This window comes from Nomascus leucogenys, chromosome 8 (assembly GCF_006542625.1).
Source record: "Nomascus leucogenys isolate Asia chromosome 8, Asia_NLE_v1, whole genome shotgun sequence".
NCBI classification, from domain to species: domain Eukaryota; kingdom Metazoa; phylum Chordata; class Mammalia; order Primates; family Hylobatidae; genus Nomascus; species Nomascus leucogenys.
In genome coordinates this window covers 52,464,660-52,485,974 of record NC_044388.1, presented here as the reverse complement: position 1 = coordinate 52,485,974, position 21,315 = coordinate 52,464,660, and the positions used below count along the sequence as shown (strand labels likewise).

The following is a 21,315-nucleotide window of genomic DNA, read 5'->3' as shown; positions in this document are numbered from 1 at the left end:
CGTAGGTGTTTGGTAGTAGAGAGTCTTACGTCTTTTGACATGAATCGTTGTTGCCAGGAACACTGGAACATGGTGCCTGGAGTCCTACTTTGAAAAGCACTCACAGCATTACAGGCTGAAGTCATGTCTGTGAATGCCACTATAGCACTTTGATGTCCACAAACAGTGACTGACTGAATTGGGCCAAATGCTGACAGCCTAGAGATCACTGACTTGAGGTCTTCAGTGGGTTGCATGTTCTTTTTCAGCCATCTAGCAAGGGAGTAAAATGGAAGGAATAGTATTACTAGAAAACAAATAAGAATCTTAGTTGGGTTTTTTTGCACAATTTAATAAAGAGGCATGAAGGGAAAACTGGGTCATTTCATTGGAAAGCAATGCTCTGTATCAGTAATTGTTTTCTTATTTGTTAGAGTCCCATTCTTGTTTAATGTGGTACTTTATGAAGGGCATACCTGCAAGCTGCCTTGATTGTCCTTGCAACATCCTGTTTTGATTCATAGCTATCACTTGACAAGGACTGAGGGTGTAATTCCAAGGGCTACAGAAGAGGATGGGATATTTTGCTTTTCTTAGTCTTCCTTTTGACCTTTCCTTCAAGGTCAAAGTTAGCTAAGTCACCAAATCTCTTAACTTTTTAGTTCTAAATTTTTTATTCCAGTAATTGTAATCCAAGATGTTCAGTTTTATAGAAAATATAAGAATAGAAATAAGCATTAGTTTCAATTGAGCAGTTACTAGTGCTTACTGCCCATTATCATATTTTATCCACCAAAAACAATGCCAAAAATTAAAAATGAGGTAGGTCTGTTGCTACTACCCATTTTCAAGTAGGCATCCCGAGGCACGGAGATTAAACTAGCTTCTCCAGAGTCAAACTCCCAGTAAATGTCAAAATGAAGATAAAAATCCAGGCAGAGTTCTCATTCCACAATGGCAGCACAAGCCAACTACTGCCCATTCCTCCCACAAATTACAACTAAAATCTCTAGAAGAAATATGAAAAAGAACTACCTGAGCATGCTGAAATTAATCAAAAGCAGGTGGATTGTGAAAGGGTGTCAAAATACAGAGAAGCAACTGCACAAGCATAAGTTTCCCAGATTACAAGAAATAAACACAATTGCTGGAATCTATCTCCTGAGCATGGTATTAGAAGTAATGGCAAAAACTGCACTTACTTTTGCACCAACCTAATACTTCTGCCTCCGAGGCACACCCCTATTGTGGAGCAGCGCTGTGGTGACCATGGAGTGGCCAGCCAAATAGAAGTTGAGGAAAACAAAAACACCTTGAAAAGGAAAAGGGCCCTCTGGGGATTAAAGAGGGAAAGCAAGAAGAGAATCCCAGAGCCAGAGAAAGAAGCTCTAATTCTGCGTATGAACCTAGATAAGTCTGATTCATAAGTGAGACAGACTCAAACCAGCACAGCAAAGGCTTTGCGAAGTGTACTGGGATTTTAACCACCACCCACAGAAGATCAAGACAGCTTGTAGTCTGAACCTAACCAGATTGATTTCTTGCTAAAACAAAAACAGCATTTTCCAGATGATTGTAACATGATCCCCAAAAACATGACTTCCATCCAATGCCACAATATAGTAAATATAGTAAATATCCAGGATCCATATGACATAATATTGGATCCATCCATACAATAGAATATCTAAGGCCCTAAGAAGAAGCTGTCATATGGATCCAGGATCCATATGACATAATATTTACAAAATTATGTGACAAAAACAAACAAACATGGAAATGTGAACACTTGGGTGAAATAGACAATCTGCACATGTCAATCCTGAGATGACCTGGACTTTGGAATTGTCACACACAGTCTTTAGTTCTTATTACTACATCCCATGAGGTCAAGAAAAATACACTAGAAATGATTTTAAAATATGTGAATTTTCAAAAGAGAAATGTTGAAAAGAAAACCAAAGAACTAAAAATGTAAAAAATAAAAATTCACTGAAGAGACTCACTAGATGCAAACTAGATGAAAAAGGAAGGAGTCAATGAACCTTGAAGATATATCAATAGAATTTAATATGAAGAACAGAGATAAGGAAATACAAGGAAAAAATGAATAAACAGTGATATCAGCAAGATAACAGAAGAGGAAGTTCTAGGTCCTCATACTCCCATGGAAATGTCAAATACAGACTGACTAAAATAACTTTATGAGTTCTGGAAACTAGTTAAATATCTCCAGCAAACAAGCGAATGCCCAATCAAGAAAGTCACCTTAAAAATGGTAGGAATTGGCCAGGCGCGGTGGCTCACACCTGTAATCCCAGCACTTTGAGAGGCCAAGGCGGGCGGATCACGAGGTCAGGAGTCCGAGACCAGCCTGGTCAACATGGTGAAACCCCGTCTCTACTAAAAATACAAAAAATTAGCCGGGTGTGGTGGCACATGCCTGTAGTCCTAGCTACTCGGGAGGCTGAGGCAGAAGAATCGCTTGAACCTGGGAGGTGGAGGTTGCTGTGAGCCAAGATTGTGCTACTATACTCCAGCCTGGGTGACAGAGTGAGACTCCATCTCAAAAAAAAAAAAAAAAAAGTAGGAATTTTTGTAATATTTGCTCTTGCCCACTTCCCTGTGTGGTGCAATCAGAAGCAATTGGCCCAATGCCCTGTTCCTTCCCTCAGGACAGAAGGAGCAGAGTGAAACTTGTTGCAACATCCTGGCCTGTCTGTGGGCTGCCTACAAAACTGGTGTCTGTAATGGCCAACTCAGATATCAGACAGGAAACAGAAAATAGTTTTGATTTCAGGCTGGAAGCCACAGAAGGCAGTGGTGAGCAATACAGCACATGAAAACTACACAGGGATTGCTGCCCTGTGGACTTCTGAGGACAGGAGATTACAGAGGAATACAATAGAATACCTAAGGCCCTAAGAAAAAGCTACAGTGAGACTCTTTAGGAAATGAAGACCTTTAAAATTACCTGTGATGGGGACGGGGAGCACACACACATTCACAGGAAGGAAACATGCCTAGAAAAGACCTGAGAAGACCTGGACTAATCTCAGATTAGTGAAGATCTCATGGGCTCACAAATCAGCGAGGTCTTACATACCAGTCTGCAAAGACTGGGAGAGTGGCCATATTTTTTTTAAATACCCAGTTTTCAAAAAAAGATCATAAGGCATGCAAAGAACCAGGGAAAGATGGCCCATTCAAACGAACAAAACACATCTCCAGAAACAGTTCTGGATGAAACACAGGCATCAGGCTTACTAGACTTTAAAACAACTGCCAGCCAGGTGCGATGGCTCATGCCTGTAATCCCAGCACTTTGGGAGGCCAAGGCAGTCAGATCACTTGAGGCCAGGAGTTTGAGACTAGCCTGGCCAACACAGTGAAACCCCATCTCTACTAAAAATACAAAAAAATTAGCAGGGCATGGTGCTGCACACCTGTAATCCCAGCTACTCAGGAGGCTGAGGCATGAGAATCACTGGAACCCAGGAGGTAGAGGTTGCAGTGAGCCAAGATCACATGACTGCGCTCCAGCCTGAGCAACAGAGTGAGACTCTGTCTCAAAACAACAACAACAAACAACAACAACAAAACCCACAACTGTCAAATATACTCCCAGAACTGTAGAAAAACATGAACAAAGAACAAAGGAAAGTCAAGAAAACATATGAACAAAATGAGAATATCAACAAAGAAATTATAAAAAAAAAATTATTGAGCTGAAAAGTATAATAACTGATTTGAAAATTTTATTAGAGAAGTTCAACAGCAAACTCAAATAAGTAGAAGAAAGAACAGGCAAATTTGAAAACAGCTCATTTAAAATTATTGAATTTGAGAAGCATACAGCAGAAAAAGTGAACAGAGGCTTAGGGACTTATGAGATGCCATTATGCTGACCAATATATGCATAATGGGAGTCCCAGAAGGAGGCGAGAAAAATGAGAAGAGAGACTATTTGAATAAATAATAGCTGAAAACCTGCCAAATATGAGGAAAGACATGGATATACAAATCCAAGCTCAATGGTCTCCAAGTAGGACAAACCTGAAGAGACCCATACGAAGACACATAATCAAAGTTGGCCAAAGTGCAAGATAAAGAGAATCTTGGAAGGCATCAAGAGAAAAGTGACTGTGTACAAGAGATCTGCAATAAGACTATTAGAGTATTATTTCAGCAAGAACCTTGGAGACTAGAGGCAGTGGGGTGATATATTTAACGTGCTGAAAATTAAAAAAAAAATTGTCAAATTAGAGTTCTATACCTGGTAAAATGTTTCTTCAAAAATGAGGGAGAAATTAAGACATTCCCATAAAAACAAAAGCTGAGGGAATTTATTATTACTACACCTGTCGTACAAGAAATGTTAAAGGAAGTCCTTCAGTTTGAAATGAAATAATGCTAGATAGTAACTGGAAAACATATGAAAATATAAAGTTCTCCAGTAAAGGTAAATATATGAACAAATATAAAAACAGTATTAATGTAATTTTGGTTTATAACTCCACTTTTGATTTTCTACAGGATTTAAGAGACAACTGCATAAAATAATTATGAATCTATGTTAATGAATATATAATATTAAACAGTATAATTTGTGATATCAATAACATAAGGGGACAAAAGCTTTAAGGAAGTAGAGTTTTTATATGCAATTGAAGTTAAGTTGGTATCAATTAAGATAGATCATCATAACTCTAGGATGTTATATGTAATGCCCATGGTAAACACCAAGAAAATATACGCAAGCAGAAGTGAGAAAGGAATCAAAGTATGCCATTACAACAACTTCAAACATAAAGGAAGGAAGGCAGTAATCAAGGAAATGAGGGAGAAAAAAGCTGTAAGGGACACAGAAAACAACAAAATGGCAAAACTAATTGCTTTCTTTTTAGCAATTACTTTAAATGTAATTGGATTGAAAACATATCAAAAATCATAAGTTGGCAGAGTGGATATAAAACCAGGATCAACTATATACTGTCTAAAGGAGTCTCACTTTAGATCTAAGGATATGAGTAGGGTGAAAGTGGAAGGATTAAAAAGATATTCCATGCCAATAGTAATAAAAAGAGAGCAGAAATGGCTATACTAATTGACAAAATAGACTTTAAGTCAAAAACTGTTAAATAGAGGCAAAGACAGCTATAATATAATGCTAAAAGGCTCAATTTACCAAGAAGATATGACAATTATAAACATATGCACTAAATATTAGAGCTCCAAAATATATGAAGCAAACATTGACAGAATTGAAGAATAAATGGCTCTACAATAATAGTAGAAAACTTCAATACCTCCACTTTCTTCAGTGGATAGAGAACCAGGCAGAAGGTCATAGGGGAATATAGGACTTAAAAAACACTATCGATCCACTGGACCCAACAGACACATACAGTACACTGCACTTAATGACAACAGAATATGTATTTTTTAAGTGCACATGGAGCATTTTCCATATGTTAAGCCACAGGACATCTTAATAGATTTAAAAATTGAAATACAAAATATCATTTCTGATCACAATGAAATGAAACGAAGTTAACAGCAAAAACCTGGACAATTCACAAGTATGTAGAAATTAACACCTTTTTAAATAACCAATGGGTCAAGAAAAATCACAAAGAAAAAATTTAAAACATCTTGACACAAATGAAAACACGACAAACCAAAACTTATGGGAGGATCTGAAAGCAGTGCTAAAATGGAAATTTGCAGCTGCAAACACATTAAGAAAAAAGAAAGATTTTGAATAAACAGCCTAGATTTACGCCATAAGAAACTAGAAAACGAACAAACTAAAACCAAACTAGCAGAAAGAAGGAAAAAATAAAGATTAAAGATAAATAAATACTAGCAATGAACATTCCAAAAAGGAAATTGAGAAAAACCATTCAATTTATAATAACATCAAAAATAACCACATTTAGGAATGAGTTTATCCAATGAGGCATAATACTTAGTGAAAACTATAAAACATTACTGAAATAAGTTACAGAAGACATAAATAAATGGGAAGACTTCACATGTTCATGGATTAAAAGACTTAGTATTATTGAGATATTAATACAACCCAAGGTGATTTGCAGATTTAATGTAATTCTATCAAGGTCCCAACAATGTGTTTGCAGATATGTAAAATGTATTCTAAAATGCATATGGAATCTTAAGGGACCCCAAATAGGCATAATTACCATACGATCCCACAATTCCACTTCTGGGTATGTCTTAGTCCATTTTTGTTGCTATGATAGAATACCATAAACTGAGAAATTTATAAAGAAAATATATGTATTTGGCTCATGGTTCTGGAGCCTGGGAATCCAACTGTGAGGCCACATCTGGTAAGGGTCTTCTTGCTGCATCAGATCATGGCAAAAGGCATAGCATGTCAAGGAACCATACATGTGAAAGAGAGAAAAAGGAGATTGACCTTCTGACATACTAACCCACTCCCACAATAATGGCATTAATCCACTCATGAGAGCAGAACCCTCATGACCTAATCATACCTTAAAGGTTTCATGTTGCAATACATCGCATGGCAATTAAATTTCTTTTTTTTTTTTGCCATGAAAAGATGGTTTTATTCCATGGAAATATTCACAACAGAGAACACTATCTTTAAATGAAGGATTTACCATTAAGAAATCAACATGTGCACAAAAAGAGTAAAAATTACCAAAAAATTAAAGATTTTGTGGGACAATTCACATGTTCAAAATTTACGAATGATTTAAACTGTGCAAGTACAAATGCCTTTCCTATTATAATAGCCCCTATACAGGTTGCACTAGTCCACGTCAAGGAACTCGCCTGCTACGGAAGCAAATCCTGCTTTTAGAAAAACAAACAGTAGCTTGAAAAGAACAGTTAGTCCTTACAAGAAAGTCTTAAACTTTGCCCTCTGTGGCTGTTAACCAAAAAACCATAAGCATTTCAGGCTTTGTACAGAAGACAAACATAACCAGATCACATTTCCTCCTCATTGCTAACCTTTAAAATAAAAATAGCACTAGATTTTAAAACTACTTCATGTAGTCTGTCAGTACTGAACAACGTCACATTATATAAATAACCCTGTAACGAGATTCAGTATCTAAACTTTATGGTTTACTAGCTGCAAAGGTAATACACTATATGTCAGCTGTGTAACAGTGGTGACTTGATCTTATGAAGGCAGTAACTTTCACACAATTGTCATTCAGCTTTAGTATAACTGGTAGTATGATTCAAATAACACTGGGAAAAAGTTATTAAAGCCATCACACGGCTTCTAAAATATTGCTTAAAATTCAATAATACACAAACCATTTCACGTTCTTTCTCCCCTCAAAACAGTAAAGAACCAAATTAATGAAGATTCAGTGGTACAGATAACCCCCCACCTGCATCATCTCCCTATTACAACACCACTAAGAACTTAGTTAAGATACAAGTCATTAACAGAATCACAAATGCGAGGCAGGACACCATGAGCAACAGGAGCACTAACAACGATCATATTTACAAGTATAAGCATACAGAAATTCCATTTTACAAGTAAAAGTGCACATAGATCATTACAAAGTTTCACTAAATTTTATCAGGTTCAAACAAAAGCATCACGTGGAAACAGATTATCATTGTAATTACCAAACATGATTGTCATAACCCCAAATAAAAAGACAATTGGGGGAGGTCCATAAAACTTCTCAGAAAAACACTGAGGAAATTAAAATGGACTTGGACATGTCTTTAGTTTGATGCGTAAATGTGAAGATGCACCACTGTCTATGGTAGAGCTCTAACAGCCACCTACCGAGGTTACATCGGCAGCTGCAGCGGTGCTGCAGAGTTAAAGGAGGGTGCCCTGAGCTGACACATGAAGCCCTTTGTGGGATACTGTAGTGGTAGTGTTGGCAATCAACAGATTTTATTCACAAACAAAATCTGTTTTATTCACCTAAGAGCTAGACCAGGAGATTTATTTTGCAACTCTCTTTAAATCTATTTAAACAGATTATGTGCTACGTGCTTATTTTCTTCCTTTAGGAAACCAAAGTTAAGAAAAGGAAAGAAAATGAAAATGATGTTATTATTTTACCAAGTTATCCAACTACTATTTTTCTTCCTGGAAACTGTAGCTACAAATTCAAACTTCTAGAAGAGACCACTCTTTGGGGAGTTGGCTTTCCATAGCATTTCAGAGCAGTTTCACTTATTCAAATCCACTAGAGTCACTGTGTTGTCTGAAGCAAAGGGGACAGAGAGCATAACTATCCATGAATTCCTGCCCAATAAATCAAATTCTATTTGTAAGGCAGAAAAACACAAATCCTTCACAGACTTCAGCGGGACATAAAGCAAAAGGCATCAATTAAGCTTCACACCAACGTTACTCAAACAGTAAAGTGACATGGCAATTAAATTTCAACATGAGTTTTGGAGAAGACATTTAAACCATAGCAGAGTATATACCACAAATAATTGACTAGCAGAGACTTGAAAAGATATTTGTATACAAAGCATTATTCACAAGATAGAGAAGTAAAAACAACCCAAGTGTCCATCAACAGATGAATGGATCAACAAAATGTAGTCTATACATAGAATGAAATATTATCAGCCTTAAAAAAGAATAAAATTCTGATACACGCTACAACATGGATGAACCTTGAAGACATTATGCCAAGTGAAATAAGCCAGACACAAAAGGACAAATATTGTATGATTCAATAGGCAAATTCGTAGAGTCAGAAAATAGAATAATGGTTACCAGGTGCTGAGAAGATAAAGGGGTAGAAAATTATTGTTTAAAGGAGAAACAGTTTCATTATGGGATGATGAAAATGTTCTGGAGAAGGACAGTGATGATGGTTGCATAACAATGGGAATGTACTTAATGCCACTAACTTAATTACACTTCAGCACTTAAAATAGTAAATCTTATGTTATGCACATTTTACTATAAGAAATATTTTTAAAAAGCAATGCAATTCGCCATATTAATAGAATAAAAGAAACATTATTAATAGATACAAAGAAAGCATTTGACAAAATTCTACATTCATGTGTGATAAAAACAAACTAGAAACAGTAGGGAACTTTCTTAAACTTATAAAAGGAATCTGCAAAAACCTAGAGTAAACAAAACACTGAATTGTTTTTTCTCTGAGATTGAGAAAAAAAATGAAAGATGTCTGCTTTTACCACATCTGTTCAACATCGTGCTGAAAATCTTAGTCATTGCAATAAGGCAAAGAAAGGAAATACAAGAAAAAGAATGAAAAAGAAGATGTAAAAATGTTTCTCTATTTGCAGATAATATGACTATTTACATAAAAAAAAACCCAAGGAATTATATGACCCAGCAATCCCACTTCTGGGTATTTATCCAAAAGAATTGAAATCAAAATCTTGAAGAGACATTAACACCTCTATATTCATTGCAGCACCATTCCCAATAGCCAAAGAATGGGAAAAATGTAAATGTTCATTGACAGAGAAGGGGACAAAGAAAATGTGGTATATACATACAATGAAGTACTAGTCAGCCTTTTAAAAGACAGAAATTCTGTAATATGTGACAATGTAGATGCACCTTTAGGACATGCTAAGTGAAATAAGCCAGTCACAGAAATAATGCATGATTCCATTTATATGAGGCATCTAAAACAGTCAAATTCATAGAATCAAAGAGTGTAATGATGGTTACATCCCAGGGCCTTGTGGGAGGGGGAAATGGGAATTAATAATCAACAGGCTTAAAGTTTCAGGCAATCAAGATGAATCAGCTCTAAATACTTGCTTACAACACTGTTCACAATAATGTATTGCATGCTTAAAAATTGTTGAGAGGTTTTTTAAGACTTCATGTAAAGTGTTCTTATCACAATAAAAGAGAAATCCCAGGGAATCTAAAAAATAGCTACTAGAACTAATAAATTAATGTACAAGTTTGTAGTATATCACAATAATTAACAAAAATCAATTGTATCCTTATATTTAATATTTTTCATTTACAGTGGTGCTATAAACTATAAAATACCTAGTTTTGAGGCTCAGAAAACGATACTCTAGAGTACGGCACTTTGGCACGCTGAATGCTTTGAATTAAATGAAAGCCCTTAGACTCTGCCTCCAAACCAAGGTCTCTCTAACCTTCCCTTGTTTCCTCCCACAAGTGCAGGAAGGGGCTCTCTCTGAAGTTCCCGTATCTGACTGAGGGAAGTTATTCTCAGAGAAAAACAATTGCCTTTAATATTCTGTCTGAACTCTCATTAACCAGGAAAGATTAATCACCAAAGATAAAATAAAGGTTGTCACCACACCCCCCTAGACAGACTTTTCCTGTACTCTTCTGAGGGCCATTCTGAGGGACTTTATCTGCATAAGGCAAACTTTGTTCATGGTGCAGTTCCACCCCTCACCTTCCCATAACTTGTTGCCATCTCTCCCAGAGCTCAGAGGGACTTTGTCCCAGGATATTGTCTCTTGTTTAGGCCCAGTCATCTCCCCTAAATATAATTTACTTTTCCTCTAAAATTCCTTACATCCCTCACCTTCCTCTCCCCTATGAAGCGGGTATTTAATTGTCAATCACCTGGCCCTTCTTTGAATTTTCATACCTTGTGTGACTCTCATGCACTTGCACCTTAATAAATCTGTATGCCTTTTCTCCTGTTAATCTGTCTGTTGTCAAGTTTAGCAGATGCCTTTCATCAACCTTCAGAGGGAAAAAGGAAAGCTCCTTTTACCCCTGTTCTAGTAATAAATATAACAAAAAATATCCACGACTTCTTCACTGAAAACTACAAAACATTGTTAGGAGACATTAAAGAAGACCCAACCAAAGGGCAAATATATCCTGTCCATGTTGAAAGTCTCAGTGTTACTAAGATGGAAGTTCTCCCCTATTGATCTTGATTCAACTCAATCCCAAACAAATTCTAGTAGTCTTTTTGTAGAAACTAACAAATTGCTTCTAAATTTTTCGGCAATACAAAGAACCTAAAATAATCAAAGCAATTTTTAAAGCAGAAGATCAAAGTCAGATGCCTAACACTACCTTATTTCAGGACTTGGCCACAATAAGAAAGTCTTGTTTGGGCAAAGACATATAGATAAATGGAGCAAAACAGGGTCCAGAAATACACTCAAATATATGTGGAAATTCATTTTTTATGAATGTGCCAAAACAGGCCGGGTACAGTGGCTCATGCCTGTAATCTCAGCACTTTGAGAGGCCAAGGTGGGTGGATCACTTAAGGTCAGGAGTTTGAGACCAGCCCGGCCAACATGGTGAAACCGTCTTTACTAAAAATACAAAAATTAGTTAGGTGTCATGGTAGGCACCTGTAAACCCACCTATCCTGGAGGCTGAAGCAGAAGAATTGCTTGAACCTGGGAGGCAGAGGTTGCAGTGAGTCAAGATCGCACCACTACACTCCAGCCTGGGTGACAGAGCAAGACTCCGTCTCAAAAAAAAAAAAAAAGTGCCAAAACAATTCAATAGGGAAAGGAAAATCTTTTCAACACATGCCAATGGGTCAACCAGATAGCCAAATAGAAAAAAGAAATTAACATCAAACCAATGAATATCAAACCCTATACAAAAATAAAGTAAAATGGCCTACCAACCTACATTTTTCTTTTTTTTTTTTTTTTTTTTTTTTTTTTTTGAGACAGAGTCTTGCTCTGTCGCCCAGGTTGGAGTGCGGTGCGGCGATCTCGGCTCACTTCAAGCTCCGCTCCTGGGTTCACGCCATTCTCCTGCCACAGCCTCCTGAGTAGCTGGGACTACAGGCGCCCGCCATCACACCCGGCTAATTTTTTGTATTTTTAGTAGAGACGGGATTTCACTGTGTTAGCCAGGATGGTCTCGATCTTCTGACCTTGTGATCCACCCGCCTCGGCCTCCCAAAGTGCTGGGATTACAGGCGTGAGCCACCACACGCAGCCTACCGACCTAAATTTAAAGCTTAAAACTACAAAACTTCAGTAAGGAAATATAGGAGCAAGTCTTTGCAACTTTGGACTTCTCAAAGGATTCTTAGAATATAAAACGCAAAAACTGTAAAAGAAAAAAATTGATGAATTGGGAATGTAAAACCTTTGTTCTTCTGTGTTATCATGAAATAATGAAAGGTAAGCTACTATCTGGGAAAAAATATTTGCAATGCTTTTATCAAAGAATTTTGTATTGAAAATATGAAAAGAACTCTCACAACTTAATAAGGTGAAGAAAATTTAAAGCAAGCAGAAGAAGTAAACCAGTCACATCACAGAAAGTGTTTGAGACATCTTTTCCAGTAGGGGCATGGAATGATGCTCCCCAGACCAGAACATACATGCGTCCCTTCCATTGAAATCAGCAGGGATGTGTGAAAGTCAGCAGGTGTAGGAAGTGTCAGCAAGTATTTGCCAAGACCTGCCTCTAAATTGCAGAGGGATGACACATGCCCTGAGCAGTCCAGTCACCTCCATTCACACATAAAATCCAGTGCCACGTCCCCAGAAGGAGCCTCCACACCATGTGCCAGGTCTTTTTCTCCAAACCTGTCTCAGTTCCCTTGTACCCAGGCACCCAAGCATTGTTTTCCTGCCTTTCCATGTAGATGGGCTTGCGGCTACTGCTTCAGGATTTCTGGCCCCACTTCTGGGAGGATCACTCTAGCCCAGGTGACAGAGCAAGACTCCATCTCAAAAAAAAAAAAAGAAAAGAAAAGAAAAATGGCCAGGCATGGTGGCTCACACCAGTAATCCCAACACTTTGTGAGGCTGAGGTGGGAGGATCACCCAAGGTCAGGAGTTTGAGAGCAGCCTGGCTAACATGGTGAAACTCCATCTCTACTAAAATACAAAAATTAGCTGGGTGTGGTGGTGCATGCCTGTAATCTCAGCTACTCAGGAGGCCGAGGCAGGAGAATCGCTTGAACCTGGGAGCCAGAGGTTGCAGTGAGTCAAGATTGTGCCAATGCACTCCAGCCTGGGCGACAAGAGAGAGACTCCATCTCAAAAAAAAAAGAAAAAGAAAACATTAAACATTTTTCTTAAATGCTTACACAGCACACAAGTGGAGTAGCAAATCAACACAGACACTATAACATGGTAAGTACAATAAAAGATGAATCTCCATCTCTACTAAAAATACAAAAATTAGCTGGGTGTGGTGGTGCATGCCTGTAATCCTAGCTACTTGGGAGGCCGAGGCAGGAGAATCGCTTGAACCTGGGAGCCAGAGGTTGCAGTGAGCCAAGATTGTGCCATTGCACTCCAGCCTGGGCGACAAGAGAGAGACTCCATCTCAAAAAAAGAATAAGAAAACATTAAACATTTTTCTTAAATGCTTACACAGCACACAAGTGGAATAGCAAATTAACACAGACACTATAACATGGTAAGTACAATAAAAGATGAATTTCAGTATAGAGGAGGAGTGGCCCTAAGTCAGGATAAATTGCAAATGTCTATGGCAGAGAGGTGGGCAAAATAAAGCCCACTGACTACGAGCCCCCGTCTTCAGTTGCTACCACATTGATGCAACAAAAACATTATGGAATCTAAACTAAAGTTCTCATATGGAACAAACAGCCCTCTTCTGTTCAAATACTGCTTTTGTCACACTTATCAAGAGAAAAAAAATTAAGCCCTAGAGTCCATATAAATGTGGCATATTGAGCCAGTAAGTACAGTTGACAAGTAATTATAATTTACATGCAGTATCCAGTAGGGATTTACAGTACTATGGAGCTGGGGGCTGGAATCCTGCCAGGTTCACCAACAGGGCTAAGACACCACCATCTGCAGCTCTAGACTTAGAATATCTGTTCACCAGCATGGTCCCGGGACTCCTGGCTTCTGTGCCTGCTGATCTGTTTACATAGCATAGCACTGAAGGAACTTTGTCAAAGCCAGCAGGCCTCATGTATGGCCTGCCTGTTTCGTGGCCCTAAAACTGCTATTGCCATGTGAGAGAGAGGCCTTATCCCTCTCTGTGCTAGCAGGGATACACAGCAGAAACCGAGCAAATGTTTGCCAGGGCAGGTTCAAGGTTAGGACCTACAGTTGCCTCAATCTAACATGTGAAAATACTGTACAATGCATTCAAATAGTACTTCATACTTGTCAAAACTCAATTTCGCAGTCATTTTTCTACCAGTGTCACAACTCTATCTGATACAACATGAGGTATTAGCAGCACCATTTTACAGGTGGTCAAGGGCACACGAATCAGTAGTGTTCAATAGCTCTTAGACAAAAACAAAGCTATTCTTCTATTAAATTGACAAAGCTATTCTTTTATTAAATTGACAAAGCTATTCTTCTATTAAATTGACATAATAATTGCACATATTTATGGGATACAGTGTGATGTTTTGATGCATGTTTACAATGTGTAATGATCAAATAAAGGCAATGAGCATGTCATCACCTCAAACAATTTTCATTTCTTTGTGTTGGGAACATTCAAGATGCCCTCTTCTAGCTATTTGAAAACAAACAAAAAATTATTGTTGGCTATAACCACCCTACAGTGTTATAGAACACCAGAACTTATTCCTCCTGTCTAGCTGTACTTTTGTATCCGGTAACCAACCTCTGGCTATCCATCCCTCCCCATCACCCTTCCCAACCTCTGGCAACCACTATTCAACTCTACTTCTGTGAGATGAGCGTTTTTAGCTTCCACATATGAATGAGAGCATGCAGTATTCTTCTTCACTTCCTCTCACTACCCCCACTACCCTTCCCAGCCTCTAGAAACCATTCTTCTACTCTCTACCTCCATGAATACAATTGTTTTAATTTTTAGCATCCACAAATGAGTGAGAACCGTGTGAAGTTTGTCTTTCTGTGCCTTGTTTATTTCACTTAATATAATGTCCTCTAGGCTCATCCATGTTGCCTCGTATGACATGATTTTATTCTTTTTTATGCTAAAAAGTATTCTCTTGTGTATATACACCACATTTTTAATTCATTCATCTGTTGATGGAAACCTAGGTTGGTTGCATATCTTGGCTGTTGTGAATAGTGCTGCAATACACATGGGAGGGCGGAGAGCTCTTTGACATACTGATTTACTTTCCTTTGGGTTCATACCTAGTAGTGGGATTGCTGGGTCATATGGTAGTTCTAGTTTTAAGGACAAAGCTATTATTGATGATTCTTAATAATAGTCAGCCTTGCTTTGGCTAAAGAATGAATTCTCTCAAGGGTGTCAGTTAAGTCACAAAGAATTAAGAATGATACACTTATCAAATGACGATATTTACCATGTTACCAGGTAATAGGGGAAGAATCATTAATGACAGGAAGCATCATCAGAACTAGAACAGTTAATTCAGCAGATCCTTCAGGAATCTGGAGTCACAGCAACCAAGACAAGGTTCATGATTGATTGACTGCAAAACGGGCCTAATCCCCCCACCTTTCCTGAACCCAAGCCCCCTGCAACATGACTTTGCAGCTTCTTCCACTGAGGCGAAGCCTGTTTCTCCACCTCTTGAATCCCTGCCCAATACTGTTTTCCCACTTCCACTTTGATGCAACACCACTCCCAGGAAACTTTTTGCATTCTTATTTCTATCTCAGCACTTGAGACTCCAACTTGTAACACTAGAAATACAAAAATAAATAAGATAGGCTGACAGCCCCTGCTTTTAAGGAAAGCAAATAAATGTTTGTAAAATAAAATGTTAAAAAAAAAGTATCATTTCCTATGTTCTGATACTCTAGCTATATTTTCAGAAACCAAACTAGGATATAAAGATCTACAACTTCATATGAAGAAATCAGGACCTAAAATTGAGGTGTATAAACTTTCTATGGTTGTGAAACTTGAATTTTTAAAAATAGGTCTTGTGTTATTCTGTCTTCACATTGCTATAAAGAACTACATGAGACTGGGTAATTTATGAAGAAAAGAGGTTTAACTGAATCATAGATCCACAGGCTTAACAGGAAGCATGATTGGGAAGCCTCAGGAAACTTACAATCAGGGCAGAAAGCAAAGGGGAAGCCAGGCACATCTTATCGTGGTGGAGCAGGAGACAGAGAGAGAGCGAGGGGGGAAGTGCCACACTTTAAAACCAACAGATCTCTTGAGAACTCACCCACTATCATGAGAACAGCAAGGAGGAAATCTGTCCCCATGATCCAATCACCTCCCACCAGGCCCCTCCTCCAACAAGTGGGGATTACGATTCGAAATGGGATTTGGTTCAGGACAGAGCCAAATCATATCAGGCTTCCAAAGCATGGTCAAATAATCTTTACTTGAGTAATCAGATATCATCACTTAATATAACATGTACCTACTTCAGGACAAAAATATAGTGTCTTTGCATTGTCCAGAAAATGCCATGGTTCCATTGACCAACTTCTTTTATAATATATCTTTGCCTTCTTTGGCTACAAATATTTAAATCAAATTGGCAAATTATGCCACTGAGGACACTGAAAAAAAATGTAGACAAGGACTCTATTTCACCAGGGCAATGATCCCAGGGGAAGCTTCCAGTTCAGGCAAATTCATGAGCTGGAACTCTCTCCCGGTTATGTTACCTTCAAATCAGAAATGATCCCGTCTTTGTAGCAACATCTACATTCATCCTGTCAGCATAGCAAAATTGCCAGCCCGGCAAAATTGCTTGAATACTTACTATGTACAAAGTGTAGGCATCATTGCAATATATGCAGCAATACGAAAGAAACAAATGTAGAACAGGCACGGTGGCTCACGCCTGTCATCCCAGCACTTTGGGAGGCCAAGCAGGTGTATCACCTGAGGTCACGAGTTTGAGATTAGCCTGGCCAACATGGCAAACCCCCGTTTCTACTAAAAAAAAAAAAAAAAAAAAAAAAAAAAATTAGCCAGGTGTGGTGGCATGTGCCTGTAATCCCAGCTACTTGGGAGGCTGAGGCACGAGAATCACTGGAACCCGGGAGGCAGAGGTTGCAGTGAGCTGAGATAGCACCACTGCACACCAGCCTGGGTGACAGTGCGAGACTCCGTCTCAAAAAAAAAAAAAAGAAGAAAAGAAACAAATATAGAAACACCATTTATCTGGCATAAGCAGGGACGGAAGTGCACCAGGAAAGATAATTTGCCAAGGAAACAAAGCTTATGCCTTTGAGCACCAGAATCCAACCACTTCCACATCCCCACTGTTACCGCCTGGGCCACCATCCCTTACCCGCAGAGCTGTAAAATCTCCCAACTGCTCTCCTCCACCCATGCATTCTTTAGGAGGCCAGAGAGGATTTGAGTCAAATCATGTCACTCCTCTTGTTAAGACTGTCCAGTGGTGCTCCAGTTCTCTCCATGTAAAGTCTGGCAGACCAGGGATAAAGCCAAAGATCCACCACATCCTGCTATGGTATCCTAGCCCCTGGTCATGCCAACGGTGGGCATGAAAAACCAAGCCGCTTCCCAACTTATGCAGCCAAAAAGGCCCACAGCTCAGTGGTTGGGTTTCTCTCCAAGAATCCCACTCTGTTCTTGCTAGATTTCTGCTCACTATTCTAGACTGGCCATGGAAGACCCACACTCCTGCTCCCATCTCCATGAGTTTACTCCCAATGAGGGCTCTTCTAGCAGCTTGGGGGTGGGTATAAAAATGGGGCCCATGTGCTTTTATATAGAACAGTGCTTATTATTTTTTAGCTAAGGCATATAGAGATTTTGTGATCACCCTGTATATCTCTAAATATATTCACATAAGGCAGAAATTAGAGTCTACCTGACAACTACGGTGGACATTGGAGGCTCTTTCGTGTTTCTCTTCAACAAGTGACATTTCTTCCACCCTTCAGTTACATTGCTGATGATTTTTCTTTTCCACAGGGGCATTCTGTTCGGTTTTGGGGTCAGATTAATCTCTTTTGGCAACTGATGTCTTGCTAAGATTCTCTCTAAGCCAGAGAGTTCAGGATTCTCACCTGGTAATAGAATAAGCATTAATACATTCCATGTTCCTCTCCATCTTTGCATAGCAACAGTAACAAGGCACTGATTTGAGAAAACATATATATGCAGCTTAATAATTCCTATTGGGCCGGGCGCGGTGGCTCACGCCTGTAATCCCAGCACTTTGGGAAGCCGAGGCGGGCGGATCAGAAAGTCAGGTTCCGATCGAGACCATCCTGGCTAACACAGTGAAACCCCATCTCTACTAAAAATACAAAAAATTAGCCAGGCGTGGTGGCAGGCACCTGTAGTCCCAGCTACTCGGGAGGCTGAGGCAGGAGAATGGTGTGAACCCGGGAGGCAGAGCTTGCAGTGAGCAGAGATCACGCCACTGCACTCCAGCCTGGGCAACACAGCGAGACTATGTCTCAAAAAAAAAAAAAAAAAAAAAGAATGAACAAACAAGCAGGCATGCTGGGACCACACAAATAGAGTTGGTTACGTGTGTATGATTCTCAAACTAATGGCAAGTTACCATACAATTATTATTATTGTGATTCTCATTTTCCCTTTAATTGCATGCTTAATTGGAGATGCACATTTTGAAGCCTCCCAGAAGAAATAGGGTGAATGTTAACATTATTGTCAGGCCGCATAACTTGGGGCCCCGTTTTATTGGTGATTTTGCCTGAGCAAGGATTACAACAGAGGATTGAACTTAAAACAACAGCATGCTCTGTCAGTTAGAATGTGGGAGTGTCACTTACTGTTCTTTTTGGTTCCACAAAATTCATTTCTGGCCAGAAATGAACTGTTTTTTCTTGCTCTGTTATAAGCATGTCTATTTTCAGCTATGCCAGTGGGAAATGCCTTCCTTCTTTTGGGTGTTCCAATAACTGAGACTTGAGGTTTGGACTGTTGCGGCCTACTGTAGGAACTCTGGATGGCCAGTGGTATCAGTTACAACCGCATGGTAGAGCCACTTGGAGAAGACGAAGTCAATACCAGAGGGGTTTAGATCCTGTGTTATCAGAAATGGAACGGCATCCCTCCCTGGTCAGCCAGCACCTTCATGAGAGCTCCAGGATGGAGTGCAGTGGTGCAATCATAGCTCACTCCAGCCTCGACCTCCTGGGCTCAAGCGATCTCTGACCTCAGCCTCCTCAGCAGCTGGGACTACAGGCATGCACCACCACACTCGGCTAATTTTTGTTATTTTTCGCGGAGATGAGGGTCTCACTTTGTTGCCTAGGCTGATCTCATTCCTAGCCTCAAGTGATCCTCCTGCCTCAGCCTCCCAAAGTTAACTTTATATTTAAAATACAAAATAAAAACCTGGGTTTTTTTTTTTTTAATTATGGATGTTTAGTTCTTTTTCTTTCTTTCTTCATGTAATGATTTCTGGGTAACCAATATAGTGTAATATAGGCAAAGCATCCTGCAGGTGAAGAGGGGATTGACAGGAAAAGGAACAAAACCTATTTTTAAGGTCAAAAGAAATTTATTCTAGAAGGAAGGCTTTAGACCCAGCAGCAGCAAGACGGCAGTATCCATTTTCTAATTCTTGGTCTGACGGATGAAAGTCAGAGCAATAGGGTCATGTCTTCAGGATGCATATGCAAGGAAATCACTGTATGTTTGGAAATGGCATCTTGGCAATGGAGCACATTTTTAGGGATGATTTTAAGGCCTCAAAGGCCAATGTGCTCCCAGTGACTGGACTCAGCCTGAGGCCAGCACCCTGAAGGCACAAACTCAGAACTCTGAGGAGTCATTTCTTACCCGTTAATGCTGTTCACCTCAGCTGCATGAACCTCCTTAAACTGGCTTCCAACCATAGCAAAGAGTCACTGCACCCAAATACCTCTGAAACAAAGGCACCCCACTGCTGCTTGGCAGTTGTACATGGCAGGAATTACCAGTTGCTAAACGTGTATCGACGTCTATCGCCATCTACATTGGGAGGCTACAGAGACAAAATCTAAATCAACATAGAATGAGAATGCCTCTAGAAAATCAAAATCCATTTCTCCAACTTCACATAAATAATTACTGCATTTTCAATGTTAATGTTGCATTTTAATTACAAAAGTAAAAGGTTTCCATTGGAATAATTAAAATGAAACAACTCAGCGCAGTCTACACAGCAAAAAGGGAAAGTTTTGCTTCATTTTCCCTCTTCAAGCTCTATCCTTTCTCCAGAGGGAGCCACTGTCCTGAATTTCCTAAGTCTCCTTCAAAACTCTTTTCTATGCATTTATATACACATATATATGTACAAATGTATAGTTTTCTTTTGACATATATGGATCCATATTGTGTATCTTCCTTTGCAGCCTATTAAAACTCTATAATACGTATTGTAGATATGTTAATGTCAACCTTCTTTTTAATAGTATTCCACTATATGGATATATGCCTTCGTTTAATTATTCTGCTACTGAATGTCATAGGTTGTTTAAATTTTTGACTATTATAAACAATGCTTCAGTGCACGGCCATATTTACCCATCTTTGGGCTCAGGTACAAGTTATGTCTGTAGGATAATAACTAGAAGTGGAATTGCTAAGTTGAAGGACATGTACATGTATCAGGATGTGAAAATATACATTTTTCTGTTGTCTGTTTTGTCCAAGGCCCCAAAGTCTGAGAAAACTCGAGTAGGTGCCAGACACCTATGCATTCACAGCATCCCTATCAATATGTGAAAAAACGGAGCATTCATTCAGGATTCTTTAAGGCACCTGAGGATTTCTCTAGGCACAGATTTGGGGCAGTGCTGTGTACTATGTCATTCCCCTCCCCACCCTTGGCTTTAAGCGGACTTTAGAGAAGTACCTGAGGAATGGGACTATGTCTCCTAACACTGGTGCGTCAGTCTCCTCGGGCCGTCCTAACAGTACCACAAAGTGGGTCACTTAAAACAACAAATTTATTGTCTCACAATTCAGGAGGCTGGAAGTCAGAAACCAAGATGTCAGCAAGGCCATGCTGAAACCTTGAGGGGAGAATCTTTCTTTGTCTCTTCCTAGTTTCTGGTGTTTGCCCGCAATCCTTGGTATTCCTTGACTACGGATGCATCACTCCCATCTCTGTCTCTACTGTCACAAGGCCATCATCTCCTGCGTGTCTCTTTCTTCTTATAAGGACACCAGTCATACTGGATGAAGAACCCTCTCTACACATATTATGACCTCACCTAAGTTTAATTAATTACATCTGCACCCTGTAAAGATCCTATTTCCAAATCTAGTCACATTCTGGGGTACTGGGAGTTGGGACTTCAATATATCTTGTTGAGGGACAATATATGTTGTTGAGGCAAAATCACCAATATATATCCATATATTTTGTTGAGCCTATAACACCTGGAAACACAATGGTGAGTGGCTGGGATCACAGCTGCCTGTGGCCACAGAGAAAAGAG

The 21,315-nt window shown here is 39.2% G+C and overlaps 1 protein-coding gene across 3 annotated transcripts in view; it reads right to left on the bottom strand.

Annotated features, from left to right (window-relative positions):
• The window catches only part of C8H6orf201 (chromosome 8 C6orf201 homolog), a 51,143-nt gene that overhangs the window by 15,694 nt on the left and 14,134 nt on the right, over positions 1 to 21,315 (bottom strand). For 2 of the 3 annotated variants that reach the window (XM_030817255.1, XM_030817257.1), the window contains exon 2: positions 17,721 to 17,919. In XM_030817255.1, coding sequence (XP_030673115.1) covers positions 17,721 to 17,919 — 199 coding nt within the window. Of the gene's footprint in view, positions 1 to 29; positions 287 to 17,720; positions 17,920 to 21,315 lie in introns of all 3 variants that reach the window. The other variant, XR_004031354.1, reaches the window with a different exon arrangement.